The sequence below is a fragment of the Arachis hypogaea genome, chromosome 15 (genome assembly GCF_003086295.3).
Source record: "Arachis hypogaea cultivar Tifrunner chromosome 15, arahy.Tifrunner.gnm2.J5K5, whole genome shotgun sequence".
Taxonomy (NCBI): domain Eukaryota; kingdom Viridiplantae; phylum Streptophyta; class Magnoliopsida; order Fabales; family Fabaceae; genus Arachis; species Arachis hypogaea.
In genome coordinates, this window is record NC_092050.1 from 98789476 (window position 1) to 98801215 (window position 11740).

An 11740-nucleotide genomic window follows, 5' to 3' on the forward strand; every position below is an offset into this window, starting at 1 on the left:
AGCTCAAGAGGCGCATGAAGCTCATCACCATGAGATCCCGAAGATGCCTCAAATGCATTTTCCTCCACAAAACTATTGGGAGCAAATCAACACCTCCCTAGGAGAACTAAGCTCCAACATGGGACAATTAAGGGTGGAACATCAAGAGCACTCCATCATCCTTCATGAAATTAGAGAAGATCAAAAAGCAATGAGGGAGGAGCAACAAAGACAAAGAAGAGACATAGAAGAGCTCAAGGACATCATTGGTTCCTCAAGAAGGAAACGCCACCATCACTAAGGTGGATTCATTCCTTGTTCTTAATTTCTCTGTTTTTCGTTTTCTCTATGTTAAGTGCTTATCTATGTTTGTGTCTTCATTACATGATCATTAGTAGTTAGTAACTATGTCTAAAAGTTACGAATGTCCTATGAATCCATCACCTCTCTTAAAGGAAAACTGTTTTAATTCAAAAGAACAAGAAGTACATGAGTTTCGAATTTATCCTTGAACTTAGTTTAATTATATTGATGTGGTGACAATGCTTTTTGTTTTCTGAATGTATGCTTGAACAGTGCATATGTCTTTTGAAGTTGTTGTTTAAGAATGTTAAATATGTTGGCTCTTGAAAGAATGATGACAAGGAGACATGTTATTTGATAATCTGAAAAATCATAAAGATGATTCTTGAAGCAAGAAAAAACAGCAAAGAACAAAGCTTGCAGAAAAAAAAAAGAAAAAAGAATAGGCGAAGAAAAAAAAAAGCAAGCAGAAAAAGCCAATAACCCTTAAAACCAAAAGGCAAGGGCAAATAAAAAGGATCCCAAGGCTTTGAGCATCAGTGGATAGGAGGGCCTAAAGGAATAAAATCCTGGTCTAAGCGGCTAAACCGAGCTGTCCCTAACCATGTGCTTGTGGCGTGTAGGTGTCAAGTGAAAACTTGAGACTGAGCGGTTAAAGTCAAGGTCCAAAGCAAAAAAAAGAGTGTGCTTAAGAACCCTGGACACCTCCAATTGGGGACTTTAGCAAAGCTGAGTCACAATCTAAAAAGGTTCACCCAATTATGTGTCTGTGGCATTTATGTATCTGGTGGTAATACTGGAAAATAAAGTGCTTAGGGCCACGGCCAAGACTCATAAAACAAGCTGTGTTCAAGAATCATCATACTGAACTAGGAGAGTCAATAACACTATCTAAACTCTGAGTTCCTATAGAAGCCAATCATTCTGAACCTCAATGGATAAAGTGAGATGCCAAAACTATTCAAGAGGCAAAAAGCTATAAGTCCCGCTCATCTGATTGAAGCTATGTTTCATTGATAGTTTGAAATTTATAGTATATTCTCTTCTTTTTATCCTATTTGATTTTCAGTTGCTTGGGGACAAGCAACAATTTAAGTTTGGTGTTGTGATGAGCGGATAATTTGTACGCTTTTTGGCATTGTTTTTAGTATCTTTTTAGTAGGATCTAGTCACTTTTAGGGATGTTTTCATTAGTTTTTATGTTAAATTCACATTTCTGGACTTTACTATGAGTTTGTGTGTTTTTCTGTGATTTCAGGTATTTTCTGGCTGAAATTGAGGGACTTGAGCAAAAATCAGATTCAGATGTTGAAGAAGGACTGCTAATGTTCTTGGATTCTGACCTCCCTGCACTCAAAATGGATTTTCTGGAGCTACATAACTCAAAATGGCGCGCTTCTAATTGCATTGGAAATTAGACATCCAGAGCTTTCCAGAAATATATAATAGTCCATACTTTGCCCGAGTTTAGATGACGCAAACTGGCGTTCAACGCCAGCTCTCTGCCCAATTCTGGCGTCCAGCGCCAGAAACAAGTTGCAAAGAGGAGTTCAACGCCCAAAATGGCACAAAAGCTGGCGTTCAACTCCAAGAATGACCTCTCCACGTGTAGACTTCAAGCTCAGCCCAAGCACACACCAAGTAGGCCCCGGAAGTGGATTTATGCATCAATTACTTACTTCTGTAAACCCTAGTGACTAGTTTATTATAAATAGAACTTTTTATCATTGTATTCGCAGTCTTGGTTACTCCAGTTCCCCTCTGGGGCCAAGACCAATGAACTCCATTATCACTTATGTATTTTCAACGGTAGAGTTTCTGCACTCCATAGATTAAGGTGTAGAGCTCTGCTGTTCCTCAAAGATTAATGCAAAGTACTACTGTTTTCTATTCAATTCATCTTATTTCGCTTCTAAGATATTCATTCGCACTTCAACCTGAATGTGATGAACGTGACAATCATCATCATTCCCTATGAACGCGTGCCTGACAACCACTTCCGTTATACCTTAGATTGAATGAGTATCTCTTAGATCTCTTAATCGGAATCTTCGTGGTGTAAGCTAGAATGATGGCGGCATTCAAGAGAATCCGGAAAGTCTAAACCTTGTCTGTGGTATTCCGAGTAGGATTCAATGATTAAATGACTGTGACGAGCTTCAAACTCGCGAGTGCTGGGCATAGTGACAGACGTAAAAAGAGGGTGAATCCTATTCCAGCATGATCGGGAATCTCAGATGATTAGCCGTGCTGTGACAGGGCATCTTGGACCATTTTCACAAGAGGAGGGGATGTAGCCACTGACAACGGTGATGCCCTTGCATAAAGCCAGCCATGGAAAGGAGTAAGACTGATTGGATGAAGACAATAGGAAAGCAGAGGTTCAGAGGAACGAAAGCATCTCTATGCGCTTATCTGAAATTCTCTCCAATAATCTACATAAGTATTTCTATCCTTATTTTATTATTAATTTTGAAAACCCCATTACTATTTTATATCTGCCTGACTGAGATCTACAAGGTGACCATAGCTTGCTTCATACCAACAATCTCCGTGGGATTCGACCTTTACTCACGTAAGGTATTACTTGGACGACCTAGTGCACTTGCTGGTTAGTTATGCGAAGTTGTGAAGATATGTTTAGACCATGGTTCTGTGCATCCGTTTTTGGTGCCATTGCCAGGGAATCAATTTCGAACAATAATTCACAACCTGAGTAACAATTTCGCATACCAATGCCACAGCCGAGCCTCATCATTCAAGTATGCCCGCTTGATTCCCTTGGGCATGGTGGTGTTCTGACCCATAATCCAAGGAACGGTCGGGTCAAGGGCTATCCGGGCCTTGACTGCATCCCAATCAAACTTTAGAAAGCACATGTCTTCCTCAGCTTTCTGATAACCATCTGGCTGATCAGATTTAGGCAGAAGCTTCAGAACCTCTTCTATTACCTCTTCATTAACCAGAATCTTCTTTCCTCTGAGGTTCACTACATCTAGGGAGGTCTTGAAGTAATTGTAGTAGAATTCTCTAACCCAAGATGCATTGACCTCAGTCAAGGGTCTCTCCAGGAAGAACCAGCCTCTTTGTTTGATCTGATCAGAGGTGTATTGCTGGAGTTCTCCTGGGATCTTCAAGGTCCTTTCCAGGTATAGGTTCCTAGAGTTTACGAATACCGGATACTTCAGCTCACTGTATTGGTTTGCAAACTTTATTGGGTCATTAGCAGGGAGCAGCTGGTCGGCCTTCTCATGCGGGGTGAAGTTTTTCTCCCGCCAGGAGGCATCATGCATGAGATCTATGATAGACATAGATGATTCTCCTCTTTTACGTTTGCCAGTGGTAGCCTTTTCTTTTCCCTTTCTCTGGGAATCCGACATCCTAAAAAATAGAGAACCAGGATATAATAAAAAAAACGGAAAACAAATAGGCAAATAGTCAAAAGAAATACAAAGTGGCAAAGGAGAATTAGAAGGAGGTCAATGAGTTAAGTAAATGTGCATTAAGGATTGTATAGGAGTTAAAAGTTCGAAAGGAAGAATGCACAATCCAAAATGTAATTGAATTCATGTTAAATAGAAAAATTATCATTATGCCATGGTTAGAGGGTTAAAAGAAAGTGAAAAACTAGAAGAAAGATTTTAAAAGGTTAGTTTGGTTAGAAAAAAAAGTTCAGGAAATAAGAATTAGTGAGTTAGTGAAAAATGGGTTAAGGTAAGTGGCATAAGGATAAGTTTCTAAGTAACAAGCATTCATAATTAGAAGCTAAAGGTAACTCATAACCAAACCAGGAAAATCGGTTGATGAAGATTCAGATAGATATAGAAATAGCAAAAATTAGAATCAAACATCAAAAATGCAATTTATGAACCAGGAAATCAAAGATAATAAGAATGCGTGCCTGGCATTCATGAATGGGTTTGGGTAAAGCAGAGGCAAGCAGATTTCAAAATGCCAAAACCAAAACATGAAGGAAAAATTTTTATAGAAATTTGGGCAGCATTCCGGCTAAAAGTGGATTGTCCCGGAAAATAAACAGCAATCAAATAGTTCATATGAATTAAAATTAAAGCTTGCAATTACATATAAGGAATATAAACATGGAAATTCAGTGTAAAGAGCAGCATGAAATAAGAAATCACAGCATATGAACATTACAAATATCACAGCAACAGCAGAATTGCAAATTTGATAAAACAGAAACATGAACAGTGCAAATAGACAGGTCTAAATCCACTAACCACATCCTAGGCTACCTAACAACCTAAAATCCACTACAACATGCATATCTAACTAGCCTAAACATGAACATAAACATAAAATAACGAAATAACGACTACGGATAGAAGGGGGCATTCGTCGGAACCTGGTAGGCCGAATAATGAGAGTGGACAGAAAGGGGGCTGGGGGTGGTGGTGACGGCGTCTGGTGCGACGGCTGACGGTGGTGGCACGGCTGTTCGGGGCAGGGGGAAGAAGGGTTGGCTAATGGGGTAGGGGGTAAGAGGGGAAGGGAGGGGTAGGTGTGTGTGTGGCGGATGGGGTGGGCGCGGCTGGGACGGGTGGCGACGGTGGGTGGTGGTTGCAAAGGGGGCAGTGGCGGAGAGGGAGGAAGAAGGAGAAAGAAGAAGAAAGAAGGGGGAGGAGGAAGGGGGTCGGTGGCGGCGGCGTCTGGGGGTGGCGGTGATGGTGGCTGGATGGTGGTGGTTGGATTGGAGGGGAAGAAAGGAAGAAGAGGGTTTCAGGGGGGAGGGGGCACGACTGATAGGGTTCGCGTGGTTTGGGGGTTATAAATTCGAATCCACGCGGCCGCGTGGGGCACGCGATCGCGTGGCTTGAGCAAAATGGGGGGGGGGTGACGCGATCGCGTGGGTGACGCGATCGCATGGAATGGCTAAAAGAGTGAATGACGCGATCGCCTGGGGCATGCGATCGCGTCGCTGGGATTTGTGCTAAACGCACGAATCCAGCGTCGTTTCAGCGCAACTCTATGTCTCCTTTGGGGTGTTCGTGCAATCCATGCGACGCGGTTGCGTCGCTCACGCAGTCGCATGGGGTTGGCATTGTGCAAGTGATGCGATCGCGTGGGTAACGCGATCGCGTGGGTCATTTGTGCGAAACGCACAATGGCCGCACGATTCCAGCCTAACTTTCTGGACGTTGGATCTTTACGCCGATCTCCAGGTCACGCGGCCGCATGGTTGACGCGGTCGCGTGGGTAGTCTTTTTCGCAATATGACGCGATCGCATGAGTGATGCGGTCGCGTCGCGCACCCCTTTTTTTTATATGCAGTATGCAGAATGCAATGATTAATATGAATGCGATGCAAAGTTCCAGGTTCAATATTATAAAATAAAATAAAACTTGAAAACAAGCAAAACGAAATAAAAATTGAAAAATGAACGATCATACCATGGTGGGTTGTCTCCCACCTAGCACTTTTAGTTAAAGTCCTTAAGTTGGACATTGGAAGAGCTTCCTGTTATGGCGGCTTATGCTTAAATTCATCTAAAATTCTCCACCAATGCTTGGAATGCCAATAGCCTCCGGGGTCCCAAACTAGGCATGTAAAGCTCCTGAGCAGCTTCAAACAAATTTTTAGGCTCCCGGAATGACGAATGTCAGAATAGATTCCAGGATCCCAAACTTTGCTTTTAAATCCGCCTCCGTCTTGATCTATATTTTTCCATCCGGGCGGTTTAGAAAGTAGATTCTCACCATGGTGACCAAACTTTTTCCAAGATCCATTCGATTGAATATGATACCAATCTGTGCACTTCAAGTTGAAGTGTGGAACCTTATTGAACCTTGTGCACCAGCTCTGAGCGCGAGCCATTTCCCTCTTACTCTTAAAGCCGCAAAGAGCTCTAAGCTGGCCATCTGTTTCAAGCAAACCGTATTCAAGTGAAAAAGTAAAGTTAAAGGTTAAGGATTGTAACAACTTGAAGCTTGTATTGGGTGGTAATGGCCTTGGGGAAGGTGTTTCCGGTGGTTCTGTAAGTTCTACTCCCTTGTACTCTTCTGTGAATTCCTCCACTTCTTTGCAAGGTTCTTCAAATGCATCTGTGTCCTGGTCAAAGTCTTCTGTGTCTTCCTCATCACTCGAGTCATAGATTGGAGGTTGAGAGAAATCTACCTCTACATCATCTTCGTATTCATTTGGGGAAGATTCTTCGATCTTAGAGAATTCACTTGCGGATGCAAGTTCATTACTAAGAGAGCTTGACTTGTGACTATCATCATCAAGGGAATTTGTGTCCTGGGTTATTCCGTCTAGTTCTTCATAAACGACTTGCCTTGGGGATTATGTACTGTCCTCCTTAGCATTAACTGTAACGTCCTTGATGGAGTTCTCTTCAGCTCTGAATTCCCATGGAGGTTCAGCGTCTCCTAGATCTTCAACCAACTCTTCTTCTTGCGTAATAACAGCTCCTTCTACTTGTTCTAGTACGAATTCATTCTCTGTCTTGTCCACTGGAGTTTCTAGTAATTCCTTCATGCTACGCTCTTCGTTAGATTGTCTACATGGGGATGTGGTTGGTCCTTGAATGTTCGAACGTCTAGAAGCTAATTGAATTACTGCTTGCTCCAGTTGTCGAATAGTTGTTTGAAGTTTATTTACTGTTTCCTTGAGGCGAACCTCTGATTCTCGGGGTGATGGATTTGGACATGAAACATGGGGAAGTGGTGGTGCTTGGGAGTGATTGGATTAGAACTGGGGTACATAGGGATCATGTGGTGGCAAATGGTGAAGAGAAGCTTGTGAGTGTGGTGGTTCGAGGTTATGTTGAGAGGATGGTCTATAGGCACAGGGTGGGGCTTGTTGGTAGTTACAAGGTCGTCCACCATATCTATCAGCTGGGTATGCATTGTAGAATGGTCGTTGTCCATGATATCTTAGAGGGTGTTGTTGCCTAAAGGGTTGATTAGATCCTCTTGGCTCCATCCATCCTTGATTGGTCTGACCTTGATGCATATTCCTGCTGTAACTTCTATTTCCTTCAACAAAGTTAGAACCAAACTCAAAGCGAGAAGGGTGAGAGTTCATAGTAGCAGATAAAATTAAAAAGGAAAAAGAAAAAAAAACAGAAATAAATAAACAAGTAAAAGAAAAATATTTACAATAACCAATAATAAGGCACACGTTAGCAGTTCCCCGGCAACTGCGCCATTTTGATGAGAGGAACTTTTGCGTGGTCTAGAAATTTATGGATAAATCCTCATTGCAAGTATAGTTTCTAAACCTTCAAAAGTCCTTTCATACAAATGTTTTGGTTGTCACAAGTAACAAACCCCTAAATAAATTATTAACCGAAGTATTCAAACCTCGGGTCGTCTTCTCAAGGAACTGCAGGGAAGTATGTTATTATTATTGGTTATGGAGATTGCAAATTTGGGGTTTCAAGAATGAGGAACAAATATGACAAATAATTTAAATGGAAATTAAAAATATATAAATACTGTAAAGCAAACTTTTGGCAAGGGATGAGAAATTGGAAGTCCAGATTAGTTACCCTTTTCAATAATAAAGAAGATTGAATCTTAATTCCACTTAGTTAACCTTTACTAAAGCAAAGGGAAAGTCAAGGGACTAATTAGCTTGATCTTCGAATCCTATTTATTTCCTAAGAAAAGGTTGGGATTATTGAAGTTCAGTTCAATTAGCAAAGATAACAGTTATCAATTATATTGAGCTAAGATAACTCCTGAGTTACTGATTTCTTAACCAAGACCAAAAAGGGAAGAGTAAATCTATTGGAATGAAGATGTCTTCAGAGTAAAAGCAATAATAGCATAAATAAAAGAAAGAAATATTAAACTGAAATACCTCAAATAACATTAATTCAAATAATCTGGAACATAGAAGAATTTATAAATTAAATGGCAAAGTAAATAATCAACTAAAGTAATGGAATGAATAAAAGTAAAAGGGAAGCTTAAAATAAAGGATCATTAAACCTGGGATTGAGAGTCACTCCTAAAACTAAGAGAAGTCCTAAATCCTAAGAGAGAGAGGAGAGAACCTCTCTCAAGACTAACCTAAATCATGAGAAGTAACTAAATTGGCGAGCTCGCTTTGAATGGATGCATTCCCACACTTTATAACCTCTGGTCTATGCCTTCTGGACTTGGATTTGGGCTTAAAAGGGCTTCAGAAATCGCTGGGAGCGTTTTCTGCAATTTCTGGTGCGTGGCCTCTGTCACGCGTCCGCGTGGGTCACGTGGTCGCGTCATTCAGAGCTTTTCTTGTCACGCGGTCGCGTCAGTCATGCAACCGCGTCATATGTATTTTGCTTAAGGTGCGAGGTCGCGTCAGTCCTGCGGCCGCGTCGCTGTTGATTCGCGCTTGGCATGCGTTCGCGTCGCCCATGCGATCGCGTGGATGGCAGTTTCTTTAGAAACTCCGTTTTGTGCTTTCCTTCCATTTTTTGTATGTTTCCTTTCCATCCTATGAGTCATTCCTGCCTTAGAAGATCTGAAACTACTCAACACACTAATCACGGCATCGAATGGAAACAAAGGTAATTAAAATAATTGATTTTAAAGCATAGGAAACATGTTTTTCACACACATCACATAATAAGGAAAGGAAAGTAAAACCATGCAATTAATATGAATATGTGGGTGAAGGATTGAATAAATCACTCAAATTAAGCACAAAATGTATCATAAAATATAGGTTTATCAGGCATCCTTGTGTTGTTTTAGCACCTTAATGAGCTCCTCTTCTTGTTCCTTACTCAAGCTTGAGTTAATGATTACTGGATATGTGTCATTGCTCCCCAAGTAAGCATACTTCAAGCTTGGGGCAGAGTCTTTGATTCCAGCTTTGGTGCCTCTTCTTTCTCCTTGCTTGCCTTGTCTAGCATGATTAGGTTATCCATGCTTTCTTGTGGTGGTGCACTACATGATGTTTGTTGCTCTTGCTCCATTGCATTTTCAAGTTTATCTTTTTCCAAAACTCCTTGGACCAGTGTCTCCATTGTGTCTACCATCATAACTCTCCAATGGACTCCTTTGGGTAACTCATGACAGTTAAAATATTGAATACCATATTTTCTTCATGCAGCCTTAGGACCAATTCTCCCTTTTATACATCAATTATAGCTCCAGCTGTTGCCAAAAATGGACTCCCTAGTATGATTGATGCATTGGCCTCTTCTTCTATGTCAAGCACTACAACATCTGCTGGGAAGATGAATTCTCCCACCTTAACGAACAAGTCCTCCACTACTCCATGGGGGAACTTGAATGTTCTATTTGCTAGTTTAAGTGCCATTCTTGTTGTCTTGGCTTCTTCAATTCTCATTCTCTTCATCATGGCCAAGGGCATAAAGTTGCTGCTAGCTCCCAGGTCACACAATGCTTTCTCAATACTAATGTCTCCTATGATGCATGGGATTTGGAAGCTCCCAGGATCCTTCATCTTTTGGGAAAGCTTCTTTTGTATAATGGCACTACATTCCTCTGTGAGCACTACGGTTTTCTTCTCTCCCCAGATTCTTTTCTTGGTCATGAGCTCCTTTAGAAACTTAGCATAGAGTGGTATTTGCTCTAATGCTTCAGCAAAAGGTATGTTAATTTGAAGCCTCTTGAAGATCTCCAAGAACCTAGAAAACTGGCTGTCCTTCCTATCTTTTCTTAGCCTTTGTGGGTAGGGTGCTTTTGGCACATAGGGCTTCATGACTTCCTTTGGTGGAGTTGTAGTATGTATCTCTTCTTCCTCTTTGATTTCTAAGTTCTTGGAAGCCTCTTCTTCCTGCAAGTTGTGGCTTGAGGGTGCCTCCTTCACTGCCTTCCCACTTCTTAATGTGATGGCCTTGCATTTCCCTCTTGGATTGGTCATGGTATCACTGGAAAATGCATTTGTAAAAATGGATATTTGCTTAGATAGGTATCTAAATTGTGCTTCCAGTTTTATGATTGCTGCTCCTTGGTTTTTTATATTGGATCTATCATCTTCTTAGTATGCTTCTAGCTTTTTGTCAATTTATGCTTGTTTCACTTCAGCAACATCTGCTGCCATCCTTGCAATCATGGCTTCTAACCTTGCAAATTTGTCACTGTCATCACCTTGTGCAGTTGGAGATGATATATTTTGAGAATAGTTGTTGTGTGATTGTTGATTAGATTAGAAGGGGGCACTTTGTAAGTTGTAGTAGGATCTATCATTGCGTGATTGATGGTTGGGATTGTTATTTTGGTTGGAGTGGTATGGTTTGTGGTCTTGGGCATGGTTTTGTTGGTTTCTCCACCCAAAATTTGGGTGGTTCTTCCAACCTCGATTGTAGGTTTTGGCATTGGGATCATATGGTTGTCTGGGTGCATTGTTCACATAGTTGGCCTGCTCCCAATCATATTCAACTTCTGGACTAATTCCTTCTTGAACTGGAGTTAGAGTGCTGATTGATGAGACTTGATTCTTCTCTATTTGCTTGGTTAAAGCTGCCAATTGAGCTGTGATTACTTTGTTTTGAGCCAACAGTGCATCCATCTGGTTTAGCTCCATCACTCCCTTTCTTGGGTTTCTATCAGAGGCATAGAAGTACTCATTATTGGCCACAGTTTCTATGATATCTATGGCCTCTTCAATTGTCTTCTTAGTATTAAGGGAACCTCCTGAAGAGTGATCTAAGGCCTTCTTTGCCTCTTGGGATAGTCCTTCATAGAAAATGTGTAGCTGTACCCACTCATTAAACATGTCCGGAGGGCACCTCCTTGTTAGCTCTTTATATCTTTCCCAAGCTTCATAGAGTTTCTCCATCCTGCTACCTGAATATTTATACCTCAGTCCTCAACTTGATAACTCTTTGGGGAGGGTAAAATTTAGCCATGAAATTATTCGCCACTTCTTCCCAAGTTGTCAAACTCTCTTTCGGGAAGGATTATAGCTACATGGATGCTTTGTCCCTAAGAGAAAAGGGGAACAAAAGCAGTCTATAAGTGTCAGGGTGAACACCATTATCTTTCACTATGTCATAGATTCTCAGGAAGGTGGTTAGATGTTGATTTGAAACTTCTTGAGCGTTTCCTCCAAATGAGCAGCCGTTCTGAACAAGGGTGATTAGATGTGGTTTGAGCTCAAAGTTGTTGGTATGTATGGTGGGTTTCAAGATGCTGCTCCTACAGTTCCCAGGGTTGGGATTGATAGAAGAGCCTAGTACTTTTCTTTCTTGTGGAGGAGCATGGTTGCCAACTACTTCATCTTGATGATTGTATGTTTCACCGTCTATATTTTGGGTTGGATTCTCTTCTTCTTCTTCTTCACCAACTACCCTTTTTTCTCTTGCCATTGCCTCTCTTTTCAATCTTAGAAATTTTCTCTCAAGTTTAAAATCGTAGGAGGTTACAACTCCTCTCCTCCCTGTCAAACACAACACAAACACAAACTAAAACAAAGATGAACACCCTTTTGGTAAAAGGGTGGGTAAATCAAGTTTGGTTGATGCAAAGCATC

General features: G+C 41.2%; 1 protein-coding gene across 1 annotated transcript; it reads right to left on the bottom strand.

Annotated features, from left to right (window-relative positions):
• Positions 1–9373: 9373 nt before the first annotated feature.
• LOC112748639 (uncharacterized) lies at positions 9374–10129 on the bottom strand. The gene has a single exon (XM_025796868.1). The coding sequence runs from the start codon at positions 10127–10129 to the stop codon at positions 9374–9376; it is 756 nt and encodes a 251-aa protein (XP_025652653.1).
• Positions 10130–11740: the final 1611 nt, after the last annotated feature.

Excerpts from the sequence above, each read along its gene's own strand:
- LOC112748639 (XM_025796868.1), bottom strand. The coding sequence starts at position 10,129 with ATGACCAATCCAAGAGGGAAATGCAAGGCCATCACATTAAGAAGTGGG.